The 27,096-nt window shown below is 46.1% G+C and overlaps 3 protein-coding genes across 9 annotated transcripts in view; 1 reads left to right on the top strand and 2 right to left on the bottom strand.

The window, feature by feature from the left end:
• Positions 1-4,263, bottom strand: part of NUMA1 (nuclear mitotic apparatus protein 1) — a 74,290-nt gene extending 70,027 nt beyond the window's left edge. The window contains exon 1 of the mRNA XM_063096015.1: positions 4,099-4,263. The gene's annotated coding sequence lies outside the window, so the exon portion shown is untranslated. The remainder of the gene's footprint in view (positions 1-4,098) is intronic.
• Positions 4,264-4,466: 203 nt separating this feature from the next.
• On the top strand, positions 4,467-18,443 carry LRRC51 (leucine rich repeat containing 51). 7 transcript variants are annotated; one of them, XM_063095449.1, is made up of 6 exons: positions 4,467-4,537; positions 11,216-11,278; positions 11,880-12,017; positions 16,530-16,735; positions 17,790-17,938; positions 18,202-18,443. In XM_063095449.1, exons 3-6 carry the CDS (start codon positions 11,936-11,938, stop codon positions 18,359-18,361), a joined length of 597 nt encoding a protein of 198 aa, XP_062951519.1. In that variant the 5' UTR covers positions 4,467-4,537; positions 11,216-11,278; positions 11,880-11,935; the 3' UTR covers positions 18,362-18,443. The 7 variants fall into 7 exon arrangements, with proteins under 7 accessions (XP_062951519.1, XP_062951523.1, XP_062951522.1 ...); XM_063095453.1 differs by lacking the exon at positions 4,467-4,537 and adding an exon at positions 4,555-4,654 and having other exon boundaries at positions 18,316-18,443; XM_063095452.1 differs by lacking the exon at positions 4,467-4,537 and adding an exon at positions 4,555-4,654 and having other exon boundaries at positions 18,268-18,443.
• Positions 18,444-19,306: 863 nt separating this feature from the next.
• On the bottom strand, positions 19,307-25,489 carry LAMTOR1 (late endosomal/lysosomal adaptor, MAPK and MTOR activator 1). The gene is made up of 5 exons (XM_063095454.1): positions 25,313-25,489; positions 21,056-21,201; positions 20,726-20,803; positions 20,234-20,360; positions 19,307-19,860 (listed from the first exon to the last, which is right to left on the bottom strand). Exons 1-5 carry the CDS (start codon positions 25,352-25,354, stop codon positions 19,768-19,770), a joined length of 486 nt encoding a protein of 161 aa, XP_062951524.1. The 5' UTR covers positions 25,355-25,489; the 3' UTR covers positions 19,307-19,767.
• Positions 25,490-27,096: the final 1,607 nt, after the last annotated feature.

The following is a 27,096-nucleotide window of genomic DNA, read 5'->3' as shown; positions in this document are numbered from 1 at the left end:
AAACACAGGATCAGGCAACAGACCAGAGAGGGAAGTATGAATTAAAGCAAGTAAATATTATCACATTTTCAGGAGGCAGTGCCATTCCAGGAAAGATAATAGCTTAATACTGAGGTTCAAAAGCCACTAAATGAATATGGGGAAGCTAGGCTCCTATCCCTTTCAGCCCAAGAAAACACATCATTACAAAACAAAGCACACATCAATGGCCATGACATGTCTCAAATCCTGTATACCCATCAGAATACAGTGACCAAAAAAAAAAAAAAAAGCCTCTTATTATCTAGAAGGTCAGACAATCATACAAAGAGACTCTTAGAATACCTGATGACAAGTGCTACCTCAAGGTAAGCAAAAGAGGGTAGCCAGAGGCAGCAGCATCAACCGAGTTGGGCTCTCTCCCACCCACAACCTTTACATAGACACATCACTTATAGTCATAAATTTGTACTCTCTAAGGTGCTTGCATGAAACACCTTACCTGATTTTACCCTCATGACAATTCCAGGAAGTAGGTAAAGCAGATAAGATCATTGTTTATATATATGAAAAGTGAGGTTCAAAATATATTTAGTGACTAATCCAAGACAACGTGCACCCCCACACAGCCCCTTCCCCGTCCTCATTTATGCCCAACCCTCAAAACCCAAGTACAGCCAACCTCACATGAACTATGTAACCCTGGCCAGGTTAAACATTATAAACCTCAGGGTCCCAATCTGTAATAAGGTATAACAAAGCTGTTAGATTAAAAAGATGATTCTTATAAAGGGCGTAGCACAATGCCAGAAACATACAGGCATACCTCATTTTATTGCGCCTAGCTTTACTGTGCTTTGTAGATGCTGTGTTTTATATAATTTGAAGGTTTGTGGCAACCCCATGTCAAGCAAGTTTATCAGTGCCACTTTTCCAACAGCTGGCTGTTCCCTTCTCTCTCCCTCTCCTTGAGGCCTCCCTATTCCCAGAGACACAACAATATTGAAATTAGGCCAACTAATAACCCTAAAATAACCTCTAAGCATTCCAGTAAAAGGAAGAGTTGCACGTCTCCCACTTTAAATCAAAAGCTAGAAATGATTAAGCTTAGTGACGAAGGCGTGTGGAAAGATGAGATAGGCTGAAAGCTAGGTCTTTTGCACCAGTTAGCCAAGTTGTGAATGCACAGGATAAGTTCTGGAAGGAAATTGAAAGTGCTACTCTAGTGAACACATGAATGATAAGAAAGTGAAACAGCCTTATTGCTGATATGGAGAAAGTTGTCTGGATAGAAGATCAAACCAGTCACAACATTCCCTTCAGTCAAAGCCTAACCCAGAGCAAGGCCCTAACTCTCTTCAATTCTATGAAGCCTGAGAGAGGTGAGGAAGTTGCAGAAGAAAAGTTTAAAGCTAGCAGAGGTTGGTTCATGAGGTTTAAGGAAAGAAGCCGTCTCCATAACAAAAGTACAAGGTGAAACAGCTGATATAGAAGCTGCAACAAGTTATCCAGTATATCTACCTAAAAAAATTGATGAAGCAGAAGAAAAGTTTAAAGCTAGCAGAGGTTGGTTCATGAGGTTTAAGGAAAGAAGCCGTCTCCATAACAAAAGTACAAGGTGAAACAGCTGATATAGAAGCTGCAACAAGTTATCCAGTATATCTACCTAAAAAAATTGATGAAGGTGACTGCACTAAACAACAGATTTTCAACACAGATGTAGTAGCCTTATATTGGAAAAAGATGCCATCTAGGACTTCCACAGCTAGAGAAAAGTCAATGTCTGGCTTCAAAGCTTCAAATAAAAGGCTGATGCTCTTGTTGGGGTCTAACGCAGCTGGTAACTTTAAGTTGAAGCCAATGTTCATTTCCATTATAAAAATCCTAGGGGTTTAAGAATTATGCTAAATTTACTCTGCCTGTAACAAACAACAAAGCCTGGATGACAGCACATCTGTTTACAGCATGGTTTACTGAACATTTTAAGCCCACTTGTTGGGAAAATATACAAAAAATGGTCAGGACCCCTCAGATGTTCAGAATCTTGCCAAGCATTTGATGTAAACAGGCATATACACTCAGGTGTTCCTTGGTTATTGTCTAGTGTAATTGCGCATGTGCACCCAGGTGTCCTCGGTTATGGACTTAAATATAAGGATGAGTGGCTCTGATCCATGGTGCCTCCCAAACCCGGGATGCCACTACTGCTGCCGGAGGCTGTTGCTGCTAGTGCCCCCGGGACCCTCTGCAAGGCCACTGCCACTGCCGGACCTGTAAGCTGCTGCTGCTGAGGAAGCTGAGGGCTGAGCTCATGTCATCTGCCAACAGCTCCTGGAATCTTTCCCAATTACTTAGTATGGACCTGCATGTGAGGGGTCTGGTGACCCGGTCTGTACAATGGGTTTGGAGTGTCTGAGCCATAGCTCTGACAATATAAATGGGAACTTAGTATAACTAAAATAATCAAACATTTTGGCTTTAGTTATGATTTGCCTTACTTTACACCACTGTTGAAAACTACTGCTCAGAGAAAAGTCCTTTCAAAACATTACTGCTTATTAACAATGTTCCTAGTCACCCAAGAACTCTGATGAAGATGTTCAAGGAGATTAATGCTTTCATGCGTGCTAATACAAAATCCATTCTGCAACCCATGGACCAAAGCATAATTTCAACTTTCAAGTCTTATTATTTAAGAATTACATTTGTTTCATACCTATTGTAGATTTTTTTTAAAAAAATTACATTTGTAAGGCTATAGCTGCCATAGGTAGTGATTCTTCTGATGGCAATGTAAGGCTATAGCTGCCATAGGTAGTGATTCTTCTGATGGCAAAATAGACTGAAAATCTTCTGGAAAGGATCCACCATTCTAGATGCAATTAAGAACATTTGTGATTCATGGGAGGAGGTCAAAATATCAACATAACAGGAGTTTGGAAGAAGTTGATTCCAACCCCCATGCATGACTTTGAGGGATTCGACTTCAGTGAAGTAAATACAGGTGTGGTGCAAATAGCCAAACAACTAGAACTAAAAGCGGAGCCTGGAGATCTGACTGAATTGCTGCAATCTCATGATAAAACCGTAACGGAAGAGCAACTGCTTCTTATGGATGAGCAAGGAAAGAGGTTTCTTTTTTTTTTCTTTTTTTTTTTTGTCTTTTTCGTGACCAGCACTCAGCCAGTGAGCGCACTGGCCATTCCCTAGATGGGATCCGAACCCGGGTCGGGAGCGTCGCTGCGCTCCCAGCGCAGCACTCTACCAAGTGCGCCACAGGCTCGGCCCGGAAGAGGTTTCTTGAGATGGCATCTACTTCAGGGGAAGATGCTGTGAACACTGTTGAAACGATAACCAAGGATTTAGAATATGACATAAACTTAGTTGACAAAGCAGCGGCAATGGTTGAGAGGACTGACTTCAATTTTGAAAGAAGTTCTACTGTGGGTAAAATGCTATCAAACAGCATCATATGCTGCAGAGAAATCTTTTGTGAAAAGAAGGGTCAATTGATGCAGCAAACTTCACTATTGTCTTAGTTTAAGAAATTGCCACAGACATGCCAACCTTCACCAACTACCACCCTGATCAGTCAGCAGCCACCAACATGGAGACAAGACTCTACACCAGCAAAAACATTACAACGTGCTAAAGACTCAGATGATCCTTAGCATTTTTTAGCAATAAAGTATTTTTAAATTAAGGTATATACGTTGTTTTTTAAGTCACAATGTTATTGCGCACTTAATAGACTACAGTATCGTGTAAACATAACTTTTATATGCACCGAGTCACCAAAAAATTCGTGTGACTCGCTTTATTTCGATATTCGCTTTATTGGGGTGGTCTGAAACCGAACTGCAATATCCCCAGGTATGCCTGTAGTTGGTGCTCAGAAAATGTTTACTACTATTTCTACTACAATCGTTAATAACAAGCGAGGACTTTCCATTACAGGACCCCTCCGTTACAAGAAACGTGCATTACCCCCACCCCCGCCGCCCTCAGACATAATTCCAGGAGCAAGCCCCCAAACAGACCCTCTCCCTTAGGCACCTCCGGCTTCTCCACCTGGTGATGCCCTTCTTCCCGCAAACCATACACCCCATAAATTCTCGCCTTTCAGACTCCGTTAGGAAGGAGGCCTTCCGCTCGCACCGGCCTCGCCAGCACCCCCTTCAGGCCTGGGCATCCCTGCGCGCCCAGGCCGCACGGCAGGCGCGGGCCCGCGCCGGTTACCTGCCCGCGCGCTCCCGCTCCGCCTGGCGCTTCCCCTGGATCGCACCTCGCCGCGGGCCCGCGCCAGCACAGTGAACACACAATTAGTTTGAACTATGGTCCCGCCCCCTCGCGCCGCTATCTGATTGGCCCCCGTCGGCTGTCGTCCTACGCGAGACACTCTTGAGGACCCAGGAAAAGGAAGTGTGAAGGCCACTGGGAAGGATGAAGGGGTGTCACTACTTCCGGACCCCGGGCTGGACTTGAGGACAAAGGAAACTACAAATCCCAGCATTCCCCGCGGCATTGGTGCCTCGCCGCTGACGAACTACAGGTCCCGGTAGGCATCGCGGGAGCGCTTAGGGCGCCGGCTGGGACGTGGTGACGAAGGGGGTTGCTATGGGGTTGCGTTGAATAACCCTGAGGTAGTGGGACGCGGAGGCTGGAGCAACTGCGGGTGAGTCGGCGGGAAAACAGGAAACCGGCGCTAGGGAACTTGAGCTGCATGGAGAGGGGAGGGGTACCACAGAACGATTAAGAACTTCCCCACTGGGGACCTGAGAGCTCCCCCACCAACCCTCAGATCCCTCACGTGAATAAGACACCACACACATACGCGATAAGCTGGGGGTTAGGGGGAGGGAAGGGCGCTGAGACACGTACCCATACAGATTTAGGGTGCTTTAGAACCTCCCCCATCGCAAACATGGGGCCCCAGATACAGATGCTCAAGTCCCACACACGCCCTGAGATATCTGAAACGCCCTCAGACATGGGGTTGGTTTTCCACTGAGGAATTGAGACCCTCTTCAAGACATAGGAGTAGCATTTGATAGAGTAAATGAAGGTCCCTAATTCTGGAGATGTAGGAAACTTTATGGGTCTTTAAGTGCCTTTTTCCTTCCTCTTCCAAGCCGGAAGACCCACTTTTCAGAGAATCAGCAGGATCTTCTTCCCTCACACACTCATTTAGAGCACGGTTACCAAAGTTATCTCTTCTCCCTACAGCTCCTCCATGGCCTGCTTCTTGAAGGTCTACAGGTAGAGCTTCATTTCTTTTACAGTCCTCATGGCAGATCAATAACATTTAGTAACTTAGCGCTTTCACAGTCTCTTTTGATATTCATAACAGCTCCGTGATTCAAGCATATTTATACCCATTTCACAGATTGGAAAACTGAAACCCAGAGAGATGTGACTTGCCCAAGGCCACACACCAAATCAATGGCAAAGCTAGAACTAGAAATTCTCCAACTTCCAGCCAAGTCTCTTTAGCTTGAGCCTACTTCCACTGTAGCTTAAGACCTTTTTCCAAGGAATAGGTTAAACTGCCCCAGAGAAAATGAACCTGTATGGCCTCCTTTGGGTTATTTACACTTCAGCCTGAATGAGTTACAAATCCTTCCCTGAAAGTTTTAATGGAGAGGGTAACTAGAGAGACTGAAGACAAGGGGAATCGAACATATTTAACTAAACTAAACAGGAAAACAAACAATCCGGCTAACACAGTGTCGGTGTCTGAAGCTGCCATGATTAGCTGGCTACTGACTGGTGTCTAGCTGTTCCTGATTGGTCCACTTACCATCTTAAAGTTCTTCCAGGCTTGGTCCTATGCACGCTTCCCACCTCACTATATTCTCTTCTTGGGTGCTCTCATTCACACCCACAACTTCATTTACCATCTCTGTGCCTCTAGCTCAGTCCTCATCTCTAAGCTCCAGATTTGTATATCCAATGCCTCCTCAGTATCTCATTGAGGATATCTCAAAGGCAACCCAAACTCAACATTTCCGAAACTGAACTCATAATCTCTGTGCATCCCAACCCTCTCCTCCAAGCCTAGATTTCTTCCAGTGCTCCCACCTTCATCAACAATATACACAAACCCAAAACCCAAGAGTTATCCTTAATACCTTTTCCATTTCCCATCTATCATGAAGTCTTGCCAGCTTTGCTTCCTAAATATCTTTTATCTAATCCTAGCTACTATCACATCCTTCCTGCCTTCTCTTCCAGACATTTTGCATACTGCAGCAAGGATAATCCTTCAAAATGGAAATCTGATATTGTTCACTCTCCCCACCCCCCACCCCTATTTAAATATCTACTCTGTGGCTTCCTATTGCTGTTAGCGTAAAACAACATCTTGTGTGGATCCAGCCTACCTCTCCAGCCTCCATTCTAACCATACACACCCCTCTTTCTCTCTCTTCCAGTTATATGACCATCTTTAAGGTCTTCAAAGTTTTTTGGGTTAGCCAGGTAGCTCAGTTGGTTAAAGTGCAGTGTTATAAGATCACTCAAAGGTTGAGGTTCTTGGTAACTGCCAGCTGCAAAAAAAAAAAAAAAAAAAAAAAAAATCCAAGTACACTCCCACCATAGAGGCTTTGCATATAGCTGTTACTTCTGCCTGGAATGCTCATCTTTTTCCCCTGCTTAATTAATTTGCACTTATCGTTTAGATTTTTTCTCAATCACTTCTTCAGGAATGTCTTCTGACTGCTCAGAACAGATCAGATCTCTCAATTATAGCAACCTCATATCCCTCTCCTTTATAGTATTATTCAGTTGCAATTTTTTATGTATTTGTTAAGCACCTACTATTTGCCACCACTATGAAATACCACTATGAAAAAAACATGGTTCCTGCCCTGGTGGAGTTTACGGACATTACAGACAGTAAGCAGGGAATTACAGTGTTATAAATGCTACCAGGGCAATAAGTATAGGGTGTTAAGGGAGCCCAGAAGAGAAGTTCCACATCCAGATTTGGGGAAAAGGATACGCTTCTCAGAAATGTTGATACCCAAGCCAACCCGTAAAGTAAGAATAAGCAAGGCAAAAGGAGGAAGGAAGAAACTGTGTTCTAAGCAGAGGGAGCTGGAAGGAGAAAACTATTCCAATCAGAGGCCCAGAGGCAGGTGCAGGGAACTTAACTGCAAGTAGTTGCATTTGGCTGGACTGCAGAATTGGAGGTGCAGATAAGAGATGTGAGTAGAGAGGTAGGCTGGAGCCAGGTTGAATATTGGGCCACCTTTTGGCATCTGGGAATATGACCTCCTCCTAGAATATATTAGATTATGTGGCAGATTTTTTGTGGTATTCTTTGATTTTTCTTTTACCTGTAGCCCATAAACGGAAACCCTCTCTAGGTCAGACTGTTCAGTATCCTGTCAGATCTCCTCATCTGATTATTCCTCAAAGCTTCCTGTATCGTCATGTTGCTGCTTGCCTGAGAGAGGGCAGGAATGGGCTAGCAACAAATCAAATTCCAATTTTAGTAATTTCCAAAAACTGAAGACAAATTTCCATCAATTTAGGTTTTTTTAAATAAAGTTAAATTAACTAAAGAAAAAGTTGGATACATACTATGGAATTCTCTGCAGCTATTAAAAAGAGAGTCTACAACTTGAAAAGAAAAGAAATAGGTTTACGAAGGAATAGACAGTGTTTATTTAAAAATATACATATTACATATGCATCCTAGGAGGTTATATCCCCACACTGTTAATGGAGATTCAGACTTTCAGTTTCTACTTGATGTACTTCTGCATGTTGTTTGACTTTATTCAGCTATCACATTAACTTTTACAATAAAAAAAAAAAAAAAAGCAGTTAAAGATATTTTCAATCAGAAAAAGGAAAATTCCAATTCTAAAAGAAGGCAGGTATGCCCCTAACCCTGTCATTCATCAAGTCAGTCAGTCTGGAGAGATAAAGGTGCTGGGATCTATCTCCTGGTCATGAGCTGGAATAGCAGCTGGGAAAGACTGATTCCAAAAACACAGCCATAGGAGTAAGCAAGGTAGCATCAAGGCTTTGTCAGTTCTCCCCCAGCAGTCAGGCCTTCTGTGCAATATCCTGAAGACACCAGTTATTCCTTCATTTCTTCTTTTATTTTTTCATTTACCCACCAAGCCTTTAGTGAATAGCCATTCTTTGCCAGGCTTAATGCAGGGTAATGGTGGGAACAGAGAGAGAAGCTGGACTTCTTGTCCATCTCCTCAAGTTTACAGGGAGGGAATAGAAAGTAGGTTGTAAAGAAATGAGTACAGAGAAGACAACTGCTTCCATTTATTGAGCACCTGTTTCAGGACATAAAATAGCTCTCAAAGCTCATTTCACAGATGAGAAAACAGTCTATAATAAAATTTTGTTTTGCATCAGTTAGCTATGGTGTGTAACAAACCATCTAAAAACACAGTGGCTTAAAACAGTAAGCCTATATTATTACTTCTAGGTCTCTGAGTCAGCTGGCTGGTTCTTCTGGTCTTAGCTGGGCTCACTCATGTGTCTGCAGTCATCCCTGGATTGGGTGACTCTCCTGATCTTGACTGGGAGTAGGCTGGCTATAGGCTTGGCTAGGATGATCACAGTTGGAATCACTGGCTCTCTTTAACATGTCTTTCACCTGAACATCTCTTATATCCCTCCAGCAGGCCAGCCATGTTCTCATGGCACTGGCAAGGAGCTAGAGGGCAAGCCCCGCTTTAAAGTTTCTGTTTGCTTCATGTTTATCAGCATGGCTAAAAAAAGTCACATGGCTGAGCCCAGCATCAGAGTGGGATGAAACTACAAAGTTAAAGTGCAAAAAGGGAAGGATATAGGGGAGACCATGAATAGGGATCATCAAAGCAATTAATCTAACACAGGACACATTGATCAATTTTATCTGGAAAAGAAAGGCTTTATAGAAGAGGGTACATTAGAGCTGAGTGTTGAAACACGAGTGGACAGCTGTTAATTGGAACTGGGCACAGGCCAGTTTGCCACAATCAGTAGAAACCCAGCAGGTCTTTTTTTCTGCTCATGACAGGGTTCTACTATTTGTATCTTGGCTTCATTCCTTCTAGTTCGGCACAGGACAGCAGGCACTCAACAAATGTTTGCAAAATTGATTTAATATCTTACTGTGAATGAAGTGTGGACTGAAACAGCTGTACCAGGGAGCCAATTGTTAGAACAGCTTAGCATCAACTTTCCCAAAACAGAAATCCTTGTATTTGGCAGTTTCTCATTCATTCATCTCACAAACATTTCCTGAGTGCCTGTTGTAAACCAGGTTCTGTATTAGATGATGAATAAGACACGATACTAGCTCACAGCCTAGACTACTGTTTAAAGAGAGAAGGCTAATAAACCTTTCCAAACAGCAAATTTATCCAGCTTCTTGGGGCTCTATTTTTAATACTTACTCATTCAGAAAATGCATCAGGAGCGAAGCTACACAAAATCAGTTCTTAGGAACTGCAATGAGGTCCTCTGATGGTCAGAGACTAATGGTAAAAATCTGCCCTTAAGTATTTTAAGCTAAATTCCACATTCAGTGATGCAGGACTCTGGAGTCCCAATCCATGACTTACTTTAAGAAAAGTATCCACTCTTGCTCAGACATCAAATCTGTTGTAGGTGCTGAAGTGGGATGGGTTTCTGCCTAGCTAGGTTCCTCTATTTCTACAAAAGAATAATGTATTATTTGTTGTCTGCCTGTAGGTTAGATATCTAAAAGATTCAGGTCTCCCTAATCAATAACCTGTGCCCATGGGGCCAGTCCAGCACTTTCAGCTGTGACTGACTCAAGCTGGCACTTCCCCAAAGCTCAGTTGAGCTTGCTACTTTTTTTTTTTTTTTTTTTTTTTTTTTTTTTGGCAGCTGGCCTGTAAGGGGACCTGAACCCTTAGACCTCGGTGTTACCAACATTGAGCTCTAACCAACTGAGCTAATTGGCCAACTTTGAGATTGCTACTTTTTGAAAGCAAGACTTTCCATTCCTTTAAACCTTTTACTCTATCCTGGCATATGTTAAATCACTAAAAAAGAAATTTACTTGAACTGTAGTAATTAAGCTTAAACTGAATTACAAGGTATCAGGTCCTTGGTGTTTTTGTTTGCCTGTTTGTTTTTTTTGGCAGCTGGTTAGTGTGGGAATCCGAATACAGGTCCTTGCTTTTAACCATAATTCCATTTTAAGAATATTTGCCAATTTCATTGTCTCTGCATACAAACTAATTTCTTCTTTGAATCCAATGATGAGAACTACATATCCCAAGGTTTCCTTTTGCTTTGGCTGCCAGGAATTTCAAAGCTAAATATAGGCCTAGATTCCTAAAGCCTCTGGTACATCTCTCTCTTCTACTTTAATCTAGTTTCTGATTTTCTCTTCCATTTTGATTTTCTACATCTGCACTGTCCAGTATGGTAGCCACTAGTCACATGTGGCAAATGAGCATTTGACAGATAGCTAATCCCAACTGGGATGTACTGTAAGTGTAAAATATCTCAATAATTTTTAATATTGATCAATTACGGGCCGAGCCCGTGGCGCACTCGGGAGAGTGCAGCGCTGGGAGCACGGTGACGCTCCTGCCGCGGGTTCGGATCCTATATAGGAATGGCCGGTGCACTCCCTGGCTGAGTGCCGGTCACGGAAAAAGACAAAAAAAAAAAAAAAAAAAAAAAATTGATCAATTACATGTTGAATGATATTTTGGATATATTGGGTTAAATAAAATATATTATTAAAATTAACCTCACTGTTTCATTTTACTTTTATTATTATGGCTACTGGAAAATGATGTGTGAAAAAATTTATATGTGGCTTGCATTTGTGACTTGCATATTTCTGTTGGACAGCACTTTTCTACAAATTGTCCTGTTTTATGAGTGTTATTGTAAACCTCCAATCCTTTTGAAAAGCAGGTGAAGTAATATTGCAAAGGAGGTGATAGCAGTGGATGGAGTGAGAAAGGGGAGACTGACTGGGACATGTCCTTGTCCTTGTCAGTCTGTCTTTTGTTTGTATAATTCACATACAAAACCCCTTGGTAAAGTATGTTTTCACCTTTCTTCATCCCAGTAGTAGTCTCATGGCTCGCCCCAGTCCCCAGTAAAACCTGTTCTCAGTTTTACTTTAGTTAAATTGGAAAGGATCTGATAAAAAAACAATTCACACCACATTGCAAATGACTGATAACAACATTATGTTCACCCCTCTCAGTGGGTATTTCCATTTTAACAGGGAACAATACCTGAACCCAAAGGAATGAATCCCTAATGGTGGAGTTTCAGGCATCAGTGATAGGTGAGTGAGAGGTAGACTCTGGTTTTGTATGTATGTGTGTTTATATATGTGTGACTACATGCAGGATGTGGCTGAAAGTAGGGTCTTTGGATGGAAAGGTAATGGAGACAAGCTGAGCAGAGAATGTAGCAAATCCTGAGTGGGGTCAGACACTGAAGGGCTGTGAGATACCCATCAGATCCAGTGCAGGCCCTCAGGTTTGTTAAGCAATAAAAGAGTCCAGTTGATGTCACCAGAGGGTAGTTATCAAGACAGTCTCCATGGTAACTACTATGGAGTAGCAGAAAGAGTCTCAGAGTAGGATTCAGGAGACAGCTGACTCATTGGTTTAACTCTGGGCAAGTCCTTTTACCCCTTGGGTCTCAGTTTCTTTATCTGGAAAATAGAAATGGGTGTTAAAACTACCAAACGAGTTCTAAGAGATGTGAAGGTGTTCTGAGAAGTAGAAAGTACCCTACAAATGCAAGAAATAGTGACTAATATCCTAAAATGGAAATGCATCTTGACAGGTTTAGAGTAGTGGAGGGTAGAAAGCAGAGGTTGGAGGGCTATGGGGAAACCTAAGGGCCAATGGACTATCCATCCTTTTCTGTCCTCCTAGGTTGAACCTGGACTCCCAGGGCACATGCTTGCACCTGATGAATGATGGCCTGAACTATGAGCAAACGGGACTATATGAACACTTCGGTGCAGGAACCCCCTCTTGACTATTCCTTCAGAAGCATCCACGTCATCCAAGGTCAGCCCACAGAGCACACAGCACTCCACTCACCTTGGCAGCAGGCCTAGTGTGGTCCCTAGGGAGAAAGTAGTCTTCTACTTAGCCTAAAGAGATTATTCCCACATGCTTGCAGATTTGTTGTTGTTGTCTTGGGCGGGGGCGGGGGGCGAGGCGGGAGTTTAAGCAGCAAATCTGAAAGGAACCAGGGGGCTCTCAGGGTAGTTGGTCATCTTCAAAAGAAAGCAGGCTACAGCAGGAAAGTCAGGTAGCAGAAAATTAGAAAGCCAATCTATCAGCCAATAGTTTTTATTTTCCTGTTTTTACCTGAAGACAGGAGGAAACTAGTGAAAAGAAAACAGGCTGCTGCAGAGTTCCAGCAAGTAGGCAGAACCCCATCTCCTCTGTTTGGGGACACAAATGTGTTCTGATCACTGGTAAAACTGGTAATGAGGGGTCTTATTATCAACAAACTGGTATGTTTCCAGTTTAAATATTTATTGACAAAAAAAATTTTTTTTTTGACAGCTGGGATCGAACACTAGACCTTGGTGTTATCAACATCACACTTTAACCAGCTGAGCTAACTGACCAGTCCTACTGACAAATTTCTTACCTTCATTCCAACCATATTCAAGTTTATTCCATCGTCACCCACACTTGCAGGTTCCAACACTGCTCACACTCATCCCCATTTCACCACTCAATGTCTTTGTAAATGGCAAAATCTGGCTGAGTAGTTAAGTTTATCTACTTGCTACTCTCCTGGTGCCAGAGTGCTTTAACACCTGTATGCTAATTTATGTAGGGTCCCTGGATCCTCCAGTCTTTCATTTGTCTTAAAGGGGATGTTTGTCTTAACAGGACATGCCTTTCCTTGGGTAACTACCCTGGGATAATTTCCCAGGGGGAAGGGGAAATTTATGTCTATGTCCAGCATTTACCCTACATGTCTTCTCTCTCAGGCAGTTGGTTCAGGAAGCTGGTGAATGGAACTAGCCTCGGCTTGGGTTTAGGGCACTTACTTGGGTTAGCATCACCCACAGTAGTAACTTCTGTTTGTTCTCTCAGGAGTACATGCACTGCATTACTTCTGGTTGACGTAGTCCATGTTTCACAAGGGTTTTAGCTGCAATAATAATCTGTATACAAGATAGCTGAAGTGACAGACGGGAGGGAAGTATGGCTCCTACCTATCATGGGAACTCCCAACTTTGAGGGAGGAGATGTAGTTCTGTCCTAAATAGTTCTGTCCTCTCTGGAGTCCTCAGAATGAGAAGAGACAAGCTACTAATGCCAAGGGTAGCTCTACAACACAAAAAAGCTGTATAGATGTCCTGTCCATTCTATTAAGCACTTATATACATACATATGTAAATGTGTATAAATGTTTGTGAGTGTACGTGTATACATACGAGGGTACTTCAAAAAGTTTGTGGAAAAATAGAATTGAAAGATAATATTTTAAAAGAATTAGAACAACATTTTGAAATAACCTCGCATATGCCAGGCATTGTGCTCCTTGCTAAATGTGTATGGGGGGCAGTGCAGGGAGACACATCAAAGCCCCAAAAGGCCAGAGTCCCTTCAAGTTCCCCAGAGCTTCTGAAACATTTATAGCTGGGATTAGAGGACAGGGTAGAGTTTGGGGGTACTTGGCACACTATTTACTGAATTAATCAATAGATGGATCACAAGATCTGAAATGGCAGTGACTTTATCATTTATTATTTTTTCATTGTGACATAGTTGATTGTACATATCTGTGGGGTAACAGTTGAGTATCATTACCTATATGGTGGTGATTTTAGAAGGCATCTAATCTGTACTATCTCCAACTCAATAGTCCTCTTACTTTTGCTCACAAATTTAGTGTTAAGGGAGTCCCCCACTATACACACCCACCAACCCCTTCCATTATGGGGTTGAAGGATGATTCAAGGAAATTCTTCATGTCAAACTGACTCCTGCCTTCTGGAGACACATGAAAAAAGTTACATTGCAGCCCTTCAGAGATGGGAAGACAGGGTTTACTTCGGTCTTCCTGGACCTAAACACCCCCCAGTTTTCTGAGCATTGATATTCATGGTCCATTTTCCAGACGTGCCTTGGCCTACTAAGGCAGCTTTAATAGATTCTCAGGCATGTAGCACCTTCGTGCAATCTGGGGGGAGTAGTAACCTGTTGCAGCCTGGACACCCCACTCCACCCTTGATTACAGCAGATCCAGGCAGTCTCAAGTTTTAGGCAACTCCATCTCACTAGAGGCTCCTTTTGAGCTTGGGATCAGCCTATACTTGGTGACATTCCCAAACCGCAGCTTTATCAGACTGGGAACAAGTTCATGTGGGTTATTTTGACATTAATTTTTATTCATCTGTCATTTCATTTCAAGAGGTGTGGGGAGGGAGACAGGATTAGAAGCTTATTCATGAGCTGGAGTACTCTGCTCCAGTACCCTACTGCCACTTCCTGCAACCTCAGGCCCCACTTGTGGGTCCTGCTCACTCCAGCACAAAGGCAGAGAGCCATCTGGTGGATGCTGCCTGACTTTGCAGCTGAGGAGCAGAGGAAGTTAATGTTAGGTGGGGGTGGAAGGAAAAAGCGTGTATAGTAAGAGCTGAAGGGAGACAGAAGACAAGCTGGCTAGGTTCCGCAAATACTGAATACTTCCTTCCCCAGAGGCAGCTACCAGAGGCTTAGGGACAATGGGAAAAATAAAGTTACCAGACCAGGTATCTGGTTCTGGTTCTGACATTGACTGTGAGAATGGGCAAGGCCCATCCTCTTTCTGGACATCCTTTAAATAAAGAAGCAGGTATGGGGGGTGGCCTTATTGCCTCTTCTCTCTCCTCCTCAACCAAACTTTCTGAGAGTGTTGTTTATGCTACCTGCTTATATTTTCTTACTTCCCATTCACTCTGGAACTCATTTCTGCCTCCCGACCCTTGCCATTCCATTGAAAACAGCCCTTACCAAGGTTGCCAGGGACTTGAGTTGCCAAAATTACTTTTCAGTCTTTATCTCCTGGGAATTTACTCCTATAAATTATCAGCTCCCTGAGCATCTTTAAAACCGTTCTTTCCTGGCTCTTCCTGTCCTTCCCTGATTATTCATTAACTTCTTTAATGGATTGTGTCCTTCTTCCTTGAACCTCCTCTCTACCCTCACCCTCCCTCAGCAATCTCATCAATTTCCCGAATTTGTATACCTTCTATGCTAATGATTCTCAAGTCTGCATCTCCTGAGCTTCAGACCTTCATATCCAACTGCCCACTTGGCTTCTCTACCTTTTTGTACTATAGGAACCTCAAACACACCAAGGCCGAGCCTGAACTCATTACCTTCCCAACCCTGTTTCTCCTTTTGTAACTCTTTATCAGTTAATAGAACTGGCATCTGCCCAGTCACCCAAACAAAAAACTGGGTACCACCCTTGAATATTCTTCTACCTTTATACCCAGTAAACCAAGTCATGGTGATTGTACGTCCCTCTCATCTCTTGCTTGGACGATAGGAATCACCAAATTGGTTTTTTGGTCCTACCCACCCCCTAAAATCTATATTCCACACTGAAGCTTCAGAGTGACCATTATGAAAGGAAAAATGTGAATCATCTCCCTTGCTTTAAACACTCCAGTGTCCTCCCGTCACCTACAGGATAAAGCTCAAGATCCCGACAGGGAAGACTTTTATGACTGGGCTACTGTTTCCTTCTTCCTCGTCCCTCTTGTGCTGCACACGCTCGTGTGTACAAGCACATATACACACCCATGCTGTTCTACACCTCTGTTCCTTTGCTCATCCTGTCGCCATCCTTTCTACCCTTCTTTGCCTGGTTAACATCTCCTAATCCAGAGATCGAGCTCAGTCTTCACTTTCCCTGGGAAACTTCTCTGAACTTCCAGACTAGGTTAGGAGTCCCCCTTCTGTACTGCCACAAATATTATATTTATATGGCATTTATCACACTATATTGCCAGTTTCCATCTTGCCCACACAAGTTCCTCCAAGGCACAAATATCTGCTTAATTCCTGCCCTATTACTATACAGAGCCTAGCATAGGGTCGCTCTCCTTTTGTTCACCATTGTATATCCAGTACCTGGCACATAGGAGGTGCTCAACATTAAGAGGAGGGAGGACATCAGAGTGTGTCCCACTGAAGTGAATTCTGTAGGCTCTACCAGTGAATAATTCTGGATTTTGTGCTATCATCTTCTTGCTTCAAGCCCAACAACTCTGGTTCGTTTCCTCATCTATAAAATAGGAGTCGTTTTGCCCCACCCCCACCCAGGGTGGTATACAGAGGACTCAGTGATACAACAGAGAAGAACATGTGACCCGGAAAGCCAAGAGTTTGGGATGGGAGGTCTTTGCCCCTTGGTCCAAACTTACTCTGATTGCTAGAGCCTGTAAAGTGAGGTTACTCTAGACTCAAGCACAGGGCTATGGCCCTGCCAGCTCTTTCCCTTCCCACCCCCTTACAGCCAGAGAAGCAATGATATACCCAAGCCTCACTTTGTGCCCACAGATCTAGTGAATGAGGAGCCAAGGACAGGGCTACGACCACTGAAGCACTCAAAATCAGGGAAGTCACTGACCCAGTCCCTGTGGCTGAACAACAATGTCCTCAATGAACTGAGAGACTTCAACCAGGTGGTTTCACAGCTGCTGGAACACCCAGAGAACCTGGCCTGGATTGACCTGTCCTTCAATGACCTGACTTCCATTGACCCTGTGAGTCCCTAGCCCCAGGAGTCCAGCCCCCAGCCTCTCCACTCCCACATATTATCAAGGAAGCAGTGAGGCAGCATGGTGCAGTCCAAAGCACATGGCTGTGGAGTCACACAGTCACAGAGCCAAAGTTTGCCTCTCAGTTGTGACTTTGGGCAAGCTACCTAACCTCTCAAAACTTCAGCCTCTCTGTCTGAAAAATGAGGATAATATGCCAGCATTATAAAGGTTTTGGGAGGACTAAATGAAAATATATGAAAACCAACTGGCATATTGGAGGTGGAAGTAGAATTGTAGCTGTCATTATTGGGCATCCACTGTGACTTGTGCTGAGTTCTGCTATGGCAGATGGGGTAAAAGTACAGCACTTACTTTCTTTCTTTTTTTTTTTTTTTTGTCTTTTTTGTGATCGGCACTCAGCCAGTGAGTGCACCGGCCATTCCTATATAGGATCCGAACACGTGGCGGGAGCGTCGCTGCTCTCCCAGCGCCGCACTCTCCCGAGTGTGTCACGGGCTCAGCCCCAGCACTTACTTTCTATGAACTTAGATTCGAGTTTTAAGAAATAAAGTTTGATCCCTTCTTGTCCAGGATCCCTGTTAGAGAGGAAAGGAGCTGGAGCATGACTTGGAAACTGTTCCCCTGGTGTAGTGATCCCAATTAAACTAATATTTTTAAGGCTTTTGTTATGTGTCTAGCATGATACTCTGTATTCCTGTCCCCCACTATGGTAGAATCATAGATCACCAAAGCTGGGAAGGTCTTTAAAACAGGCTCAGGGAGAGGCAGGAGAGTCCAGTCACTTAGCAAGTCAGTGACAGTGCTGGTACCCAGGCCCATACTTCTTGCCCCTCAGATCACAGCTCGATTTCAGTGTGTTGCCCCTGTATGCCTTAAAAGGTAAATGTAAGTAGGTTAGAGTCATGCAACATGGATGTGAGGGCTTGGAGTGGAGAGGAAATTGTTCCCTAAACTCTTTCTTCTCTGCCCGCGAGTCAGTCTTGAGCACAGATCCAGGGTCCTGTCCAGCCTGGCTTTCGATTTCCTTCCTCAACAGGTCCTAACAACTTTCTTCAATCTGAGTGTCCTCTATCTTCATGGCAACAGCATCCAGCGCCTAGGGGAGGTGAATAAGCTGGCTGTCCTCCCTCGGCTCCGGAGCCTGACACTTCATGGGAACCCCATAGAGGAAGAGAAGGGGTATAGGTAAGTGCCCTGACTGTAGAGCTGGAGTCCAGCTGGGCTCCTCTGAGGGAAAGGGGGAGGGGAGACAAGAAACACAAGACCGATCTTCTGCCATGCTTGGACCTGGGAAACAAGGAGCAGACCTTTAAAGCATTTCTTGCTATCAGTCATGATAAACCTAGTCTCCCCCAAATTATACTCAAGTCCCTCCATGCCTTGCACTCAGGGGAAATAGCAACTGGTGGCAGGAGAAGGGGATTCTCATGGGGGGGGCTGGCCCCCAGCCCAAGTCTTCCCCACAGGCAATATGTGCTGTGCACCCTGCCCCGTATCACCACGTTTGACTTCAGTGGGGTCACCAAAGCAGACCGCACCACAGCTGAAGTCTGGAAACGCAGGAACATCAAGCCGAAGAAGGCCCGGATCAAGCAGAATGCACTCTGAGGTTCCCAGGACCCCAGATGTCCTAAAGGCCTGAGGATGGTCAGCTTGGTTTCCCAATAAATGATTTGAGCCATTCAGCAGATTAGAAGTCACTTGTACTTTGTAGAGATGCCCTTCAACTCAAGCAAATGTCCGTAGCTCTAGTCTTACTTCACTGAGAAAGGGAAGCTGTGGAGGGAAAGGACTGCTGGGATGGGACTGGGAGATCTGGGTTTACCACATGGCCTTGGGAAACTTATTTAGCTTCTCTGAGTCCCTCTGTACTCTTCCTGGGGTTAGGGTACATCAGTAATTTACAAACTCTTCACAGAGTACCTATCAGGGTCTGTGGAGATGCCTCAGAGGCTTCCATGACAGGCCAAAAAGATAGGCTATGATCTCTGAACCTCCCCACTTCAATTAGTTCAGAGTAGTTGCACTCTTATGTTTTATATTTTGGGATTCTGCTTAAGATTTCATTTGATAAGAATCTTCTGCTTAAAAATATTTGCTTGCTGACTCCATATCAGGTGTTCCCAGCAGAACCTGCTCTGCTCCTCACCATCCCCTGCTTGTCTTCCCCCACTGCCGGGGCTGTTGGTAATTCTATTTAGCCGGAGGCAGGGCCCCCAACAGTCACCTCTGCTGCAGATTCAAGTCTGCTCAGCTCTGACAGTGTTGTTATCACTGGAGAAGGAAAAGACAGTCTTACCCAATCTGAGGTTAGCCCAGGCCAAGCCTCAGATAAGAATTGGGAACACTGAACCCTCATCTCCTGGATTTCTCTTTAATGCCCCTAGAAGATGCCCCTCTTCCCCCATCTCATTGCTCAGGGTAGGTGGAAGCAAGTAGTAGGGTGATGGGCAGGACAGAGGGGCTGGAACCAGCACACAAATGAATATTCTTCTTTTATCAAGGGTGACAAACCAAAACAGGAAAAAAGACCAGATGTGTAAAAACCCAGGGTGCTAGAAATACAAACTCAATTCATTCAAATTCAAGCTCGTCCAGACCCCAGTCACAAACCCTAGTGAGGTGCATGTGAGTCAGGGAGAGGGGGACAGGAGTGAATCTGAGGCCATGAGAAAGGGTGGGGAGGGGATCCCTCTGGGTCCCCTGGTGATCACCCCCCATAGTGGTATCTCCACCTTCCCAATGACTGTGAAGACATACTGGGCCCTGTCTTTTTGGCCCCCACCCCACCCCTGGCCAGGGCTTCAAAGGCCAGTCCCAAACAGTTCTACCCTCCCTTGCTCCATCCTCATTTGCTCAGGCTCCCAGCCTCACTCTTCTCCTCCTTCTCCACATTCTTCTCTGTGATTAGTAGCAGGTTAGGGTACTGTATAAGCCACAGTGAGGCTGGGGGCCAGGGAGGCAGGGTGGAGATGGGTGAAGAGAAGAGAAGAGTTGTCCAAGGACCCCTCTCTTCATGGGATCCCAAACTGTACAACCAGCTCCTCTTTTGCGTCCACACGGATCTGAGAAAGTGCACTGTAGGCATAAGCAGCTATCCTGGAGACCTGAGACAGGGGGGTAGGGAAGGAAAGAAACAGAGAGAGACAGGTGAGAGGGGAGATCAGGAAAGAGGGAATGTGGGATTGGATGGCGATGAATGAGAGAGGAGGGAATGATGGGGAACAGGAAGCCAAAGAGAAAGACAGGGATGGAAAAGACAGAAGGAAAAGAATAAAGGGCAGAGAAAGAATAAAGGTTGGAAGGAAGAGATAGGGAGGATATAAAAATAGAGTGAGGTGGGAGGGAGCCGGGGCCCACAGGCTACCAGGCTCCTTAATTCCATTTCCCCACCTCCTTTGAGGCAGGACAGGTGAACCCTTCTGCCACACTCTAGGCAGTGTAGGAAGGGAAGGTGGGGGTGGGTGAGGGGTGGCTCACCTGCTGCAAGTCGGAGAAGGGGATGGGCTCGCTGGCCAGCACTTGGTGGGGCTGGCTGGTGAGAGACGGCAGTGGTGGCAGCTTCTTCCAATGGGTCAGGCTGCTGCTCAGCACAGCCAGGCGGGTGCTGGCCAAGAGGGAGGGGTTAGAGGGAGGGCAGTTAGGCTACAGTCTGCCCTGCCCTGCCCAGCCCAGACCAGCCAGGCAAGCATAACTCCCCCAGGCCAGAGAAGCAGGGTAACAGGGGGTCTCGGCTCATCACAAACTCACTCTAGACCCTTCTCCCTTGGCCTTAGCACCCTCGAGAGTGTCGTAAGGCAAACAGCTAACAACATCATCTTCTGAGACACTCAAGTGATTTGTGATCCATTTCCTGGGTTGCACCCAAGTGAGAAGGCTTGACTGGGGCCCAGGCTCCAAAGCCAGAACAGGAATGGAGATGGGGAGAGAAGCCCAGGTAGCCTGAGGGAGCCAGGCTGGCCACGTGCTCACCTGTACTGCCTTGCCCGGTCCATGTACTCATGCTGCTCCATGCCCTGGGAGTCTGCAGCAGACACATCGATGATGTTGCTTTGGGGAGAGGAGACAGAGAGGACATGACTGGTGCTTCTGAGAGGGACAAACAGGACTTGGTGCCAGGCACCAACTCCAGGGCTATCTGACACTAATGTCCCTGTCTGACCACTGGAGCAGGGTGGGGTTCAGAGGCACCTTTCCCAATGACCTTGTCTCATTCTGCATGTCCTGGGCCCAGTTCCCTGTATCCAAGTCTTTAAAATGGATGAAGGAGCTCTGCCCCTGGCTTGGTCCTGTGACTCTCACCTGGCTGTCTTGGCAAGGATGGAGGAGAGCAGGGCCTGCTCATCTGTCCGAGTGGAAGGCAGGCTGTGGTAATTGGGCTCAGCTCCATTGAGGGCTTTGGTGGGGGGGCTGCTAGGGTCCAGCAGCAGCTTCCGCTCCTCTCGGTCCTAGGAGAGACCACAATGGAGAAGTCAGTCCTAGAACCTGTAGCCCAACCTGCCTTTCCTGGCGCTTTCCCCTCAACCCAGCTCTGACCTTTATTAGCACCGCACTCTCCCGAGTGAGCCACGGGCCGGCCCCAGCTCTGACCTTTGAACACCAGTAATATTTTTAAAAGGAATATCAAAAATGCCCAACTCAATGAAATGTCAGATAAGACTCAGTTCCTGCCTGCCGTTGGGAGCTTAGCTAAGTTGGTGGCCTGGGATGAACTAGAGTGGAACCAAGCAGTCCTAGAGGCCCTGATGGACAGAGGCACAAAGCAGGTATTCAGCAACAGCCCTGGAGCTTCAGAAAACAGTCCAGCACCCAGCAGAAAAAGGATACTGGAGGCTGAAAGAGGAAATACCAAAACAGTAGGGTCTAGAGGAGAAATCAGTGCAAGTCAGGAGCCCAGGAATGGCCCTCCTGATCCCCCAGGACCCGGCCCTCTCCAGAAAGGCTTTCTGCTCCCAAGATGGAGAGGCCCCAGTGAATCCAGACAAGGCCCTAGGCCCCAAATGAAAGCAAGCCCAACTTCTCAATGGCCCTTCTTCAAATTATCTCAAGGCAGGAATCTCAGCCCAGCCTCTGGGTGACACAGTCCAAATGTGCTCCTTTCTTGAAGGCAGGTCCTTTCTACTCTCAGGTGTTCACCCTCCTGTCCTCTGGTGCGCTTTTTGCATGTGTCTCCCAGAACCAAAATGAGTGCACCTGGTGTATCCTGACCTGAGCTGAACAGTGGAGCTTTCCCTACCTTGCCAAGCCACTACACTTCTTTTAATATGGCCTGAGCAGCCTCCTTGATTTTCAGCAGTCCTGTTACTGCTAGCCTACACTGATAATCCCAACCCTCAGAACTGACCTACGACAAACCATGTCTCCCTAATTCTGTATAATTGTATTTCTCCTTGTCCTGTTTCAGTCCCTTGTTCTAATCTACTGTAATCTTTCTGGATTCAGCCCTGCCTTGAACCCATCAGCTGCAAATCCCTGCTAGCTTTGTGTCAGCTGCAAATTAGATAAGCAAACCTATTCGATATCTATCTAAGCCATAAAGAGCAAGGGTGCCCAGGACAAAGCCAAGGACTCGGGGGTGGGGGGTGTCCGGCCTAATGCTGACTCACCATCCCTTGGTGCAAGACCACCAGACTCCTCAATGCTCCCCTCCAGACCTACCTTAGTTCCTACCACAGACTATCCTGCTGAAGGCTCCACAGACTATCCTGCTGCAGGCTCCAGCTCCTCTGCTCACAATTCCACAACTCTGCTTACAGTGGGCCACTTCCTCCTGCCCTGCCTGCCCCACCCTAGGCAGGCCCAGCCTTTTCACATTACCCTTCCTTCTAAAGCCTAGGTTGCCCAAGTGTCCTCAGGCAATTTGATCCAGTTCCCAACAGCATGAGACAGAACTGTGGGCTTCTGTCCCATCACCTCTAAACTCCCAGAACCCTCCCCATTCCCTAAAACACAGGCTCAGTATCAAAGAGCTAGAAAGACAAAATGCTTGCCAAAGAGCAAATATCCCTAAGGAAAGCTGGCTCCATAATGAGGCCCAAGTTTGCTTTCTTTTTTTTTTTTTTAAAGATGACCGGTAAGGGGATCTTAACCCTTGACTTGGTGTTGTCAGCACCACGCTCAGCCAGTGAGCGAACCGGCCATCTGTATATGGGATCCGAACCCGGGGCCTTGGTGTTATCAGCACCGCACTCTCCCGAGTGAGCCACGGGCCGGCCCGCCAAGTTTGCTTTCTATACATCTGTCTTTCCCCCAGCCACACTTCAGACAGATCTTCCTGCAGGACAGGGCAGGCACTTTCTCCCCTATCAGGAGTTCTTCAAGAACAAGATTGTGAAGCAGAGGAGAGAGAAGGGAAACAAACAAAAACAAGGTTGTTTTTCCAAAACCTAGACTCCCAGAAGCCATGCTACCCCTTCAGACTGGACAAATAACATCACCCCACCCCCAAAGGGTGAGTGGAGCATGGGATAGGTTTGTCACACCAAGGTTTGTCTCTGAGTCAGTGTAATCCGAGAGTCAGGGTTTCACTGTCTACACAGCACAGGTCTATGAGTATGGCTGGAAGGGACAGCTTGGGCCAACAGACAGAGCACATGACTTGGCATCAAAACACCTTGGCTAGGGCTGGCCTGTGGCTCACTTGGGAGAGTGTGGTGCTGATGACACCAAGGCCAAGGGTTCAGATCCCTATATAGGGATGGCTGGTTCGCTCACTTGGGAGAGTGTGGTGCTGACAACACCAAGCCAAGGGTTAAGATCCCCTTACCGGTCATCTTTTAAAAACAACAACAAAAAAAACACCTTGGCTAAAAACAAACAAAAAAACACCTTGGCTATGGCACATCTCAGCTTGGCTACATCACTTAGCCTTTCTAAACTTTTTCCTCATCTTTAAATAGATGTAACCTCTGTCTATATGATAGATGTTTGGCAAGAATTGAGTGATAACTATAAAAGCCCTTGAAAACTGTGATACTGTACATTGCTTTCTATTATTACAATAAACAGGCAAAGATGAGAATGGGCGAGGGGACTGCCCAAGAACTGACAAAGGGACTCTGGGGTGGCAAATAGTTATGGTCTTTGCCACATGAGGCCTCAAATCACCCAGCACTGATCAAGCACCTTCTCTGGGGGTTAGTAACAGAAATAAGAGCCCCTCAAGGGGAAGGTGGAGATTCAGGAGAGCAGCAAGCCCAGCTCTCCCTTCCAGCTAGAAGCTGGTACCCTTTCTCATAAGGCATTAACTCTTGTTTACCCATTCCCTGCAAGAATCCATATTCTGCTTTAACGGACAATTTCCCACTAGGCCACAGCTCTCCCAGTGAACAGGGATATTGTCTCCTCTAACAGGCTGGGGTGAAGTGCGAGGTATTGGGCATGAGGCATGCCTAACACTGGGCATAGGAAATATGGAAATGTGTTCACTGGGTATTTGGACAGTTGAGGACCAGGAGCCACCCATGCCTCCCATACAAATGACATTTTCCTGAGGCTGAACTCAATCCAAAATACCTTCACTGGGGAAAGAACTACAGTACTTCCGAGTACCAGTGATATAATCTATTTCTGTCACCATCTCCCACTCCACTAGCCTGTGAGCTATTTGATGAAATCTTTCTGTTCTGTGGCTACTATGTGTGAAATGTAGAAGCCAGGCTTAGAGGCACTCAAAAAAAGTGAGTGGCCATCAGCTTGAGACTTCAACCTTCGAAAGGTTTCCCCTCCTCAAAGGTGGCCAGGCCAGGCAGGGCAGGTTTTAAAGTGTGGTGAGAAATGAGAATGCAGCAAGGGAAAGAGGGAGAACTTAAAAATGCACAGGTCTCCCAAACCTGATCCTTTCTCCAAAAGGATCAGATCTACAGCCAAATTCTCAGGATTGGTACCTCTCTAGCCAGAGAAATCCTCAGCCCCAGGCAAGGACTGCCCTGAGGCCAAACTCAGAACAAAATGAACTCCCATCCCCTCTCTCTTTTCCCCCAATCCAGCCAAAGCTAAACCTGATTTGTTGCTTCTCAAACAACTTTCCACACATCCCAATACCCTCATTCCATTTCTATTAAATGCTTCATTGGCCAATTCAAATAACACCAACTTCCAGAGTCTTTCTATGACCCCAGACCAGCAGTGACCTTCTCCAACCCCAAGGCCTGAGGATACAGAAATTCCTGATTCATCTCGGGACTAATTCAGAGCCTCAGCGTACCCACCTTTATAATGGATTCACAAAGCCCGCTAATACAAGCAAGAGAAGGCACAGGAAGCCGGGAAAGGAGTGCTTCCCACCGACCTAGGCCGAAGGCCCTCGAAGCTGTAAAGGTTTGAAGGTAAGGGGAGAGGAAAGGGTAGAGCCGAACCAGACAGACAGCTGCCTGCACACCCTAAGGCGGGGATGGTGTAGAGACCTGGGGCTTTAACAGGTAGGCCCCCACCTCGGCGGCCCCTCTGTAATCTGTCCCAGGCAGGCCTCCGTACTCAGTGAACCCTCCTCTGCAGTTTCTGGGCCCATATCCCAGGGTCTGAGCTCATATTCCCCAGCCCCGCTTGCCGCGGCCGCACCTGGTCCGAGTCCTCGTTCTCGCTGCTGTAGCAGCACCCCATGGCCGGGGTCGGGCCGGGCGCTCAGGCGGCGCCGAGGAGGGACGGCGTCCGTCAGGCGCCCTTCCCGTCACGTGACCCGTAGCTGCCTTCCGCAAGCAACCACCCGCCCCCTTTCCCTGTCTCCCTAGTCCCAGAGCTGCTTCGCCCCTGCGAAACTCCGGCTTCCGGCCCCACCTCTACCGCGATTATTACCAGCCAATAGGAAGGCGCACCCTGCGAGAAGAGACACGTGACGCGAGGAAAGGGAGAAGGATCACATGACTTCATCATCTGCCCAGTCTCTAAGATTGAATCCTCTTTACCGCCTGTCGTAGTGACCCTCGTGTTAGTCGCTGCCACCTTTCTGGTTCAGTGAGCGAACTCATACCAAATGCTGTCATGATATACTATTCTAAACGCCATGCGAGGGAGATCCAGGCCCAACGCTCCCAGAATTTACAGTCTGGGTGCACACACAAAGGCCCCGGAAGACCAGCGCCCAGTCGGGGACACGTAGAGGGTGTAGCGCCCAGTGGAGTTCTCAGCCTGGGCTGGGGATCTGCGACTTACAGAAGGGACCTTATACCTTCACAAGCTGAAGCGGAGTGAAGATCAATCCTGGTAGAGGAGATAGAGGCCACCTCGCTGACCTCGCCCACGGGCATTTCTCTTCAATTCTGCCTTTTGACAGCAGCTATAGTAATCTAACATGCAAAGCTGACCATAAATTCTCTTTTCCTAAAACCCTCCTTTGTCTTCCATTGGGCCCTGAACACAGGTCTAGCTCTGTTATTCAAGATGGTGCAGTGCTTGACACCTGCCTCCCACAGCATATTATGGGATCGGTGGGTGGGTGTGGGGGGGTGGGGTTGCGTCACCAGGAAAATACTTGCAGTTTCCCGATTGACCTCTTGGACTTACATACACACTGTCTCCCCACCAGGTCTGCCTGCTGTCTTTGACTCTATACAAGTAACATTCTCCTGTTTGTCTTCTCTGACCTCATTCTCTGGGCATCTCCAGCTCCCTGTGCTTAATCCCGTTCCAGTGTTGATTGACTGATTCATTCATTCAGGCAGCTATTTATTTATTTATTTATTTATTTATTTATTTAGGCAGCTGGCCGGTGCAGGGAGCCAAACCCTTGACCTTGGTGTCCATTCATTTATCGAATCCACAAATACTTTGAGTGTATATTAGATGCCACACACTGTTCTGTCTGGACATGCAGCAGTTCACAAAACAGCTAAAAGTCCCTGTACTCATGGAACATCCATCTACTGATCACACTATATGAGAGGTCCACAAAAAGTTCACGGAAAGATTGTATTATCTTTTAAATCCTTTTTTGACAAAGTTTTAAAAGTACCCTCATATCGTATTCTCTGTTCCTGGGTCAGTCTCTTCTACCAAACTTGGAGTTCCTGGACAACAGGGACAGGTTCTGACTCCTCTTATGACCCAAGCCCTGACACTTGCTCAGAGAAAACTTGAATTTAGAATTAATGAGTAAATTATAGTCTCCCCATCAACTTGGTTCACATCATGCCTCATGTCCTGATCCAAGGGGTTGAAGGAGAGGTTACCAGACCTAGTAGCTCTTATTATCCCTCAAATCAAGACCCTGGGGTTCTGTAAGTTTTTTGAAGGCCTCTGATGGGTAGGAGGCAGCTCCAGCTTGTGTCTGAACTGGTAACTTGAACTGCAGGTCTCAGGTGACAGCAGCAGCCTCAGCATCAATAATTGAAAGCAAGTCCAGCTTC

Source organism: Cynocephalus volans, chromosome 4 (assembly GCF_027409185.1).
Source record: "Cynocephalus volans isolate mCynVol1 chromosome 4, mCynVol1.pri, whole genome shotgun sequence".
Taxonomy (NCBI): Eukaryota; Metazoa; Chordata; class Mammalia; order Dermoptera; family Cynocephalidae; genus Cynocephalus; species Cynocephalus volans.
Note: the sequence above shows the minus strand (reverse complement) of the source record. Positions and strands in the feature narration are given on the sequence as shown.

What these genes read in the sequence shown, in the direction of transcription:
- LRRC51 (XM_063095449.1), top strand. Translation starts at nt 11,936, where the DNA reads ATGAGCAAACGGGACTATATGAACACTTCGGTGCAGGAACCCCCTCTT. An exon ending in AAGCATCCACGTCATCCAAG is followed by an intron (nt 12,018 to 16,529) that starts GTCAGCCCACAG and finishes TTGTGCCCACAG; the next exon opens with ATCTAGTGAATGAGGAGCCA. An exon ending in GAGGAAGAGAAGGGGTATAG is followed by an intron (nt 17,939 to 18,201) that starts GTAAGTGCCCTG and finishes GCTGGCCCCCAG; the next exon opens with CCCAAGTCTTCCCCACAGGC.
- LAMTOR1 (XM_063095454.1), bottom strand. Translation starts at nt 25,354, where the DNA reads ATGGGGTGCTGCTACAGCAGCGAGAACGAGGACTCGGACCAG. An exon ending in GACCGGGCAAGGCAGTACAG is followed by an intron (nt 20,361 to 20,725) that starts GTGAGCACGTGG and finishes CCTCTTGGCCAG; the next exon opens with CACCCGCCTGGCTGTGCTGA. An exon ending in CCTTCTCCGACTTGCAGCAG is followed by an intron (nt 19,861 to 20,233) that starts GTGAGCCACCCC and finishes CCCCTGTCTCAG; the next exon opens with GTCTCCAGGATAGCTGCTTA.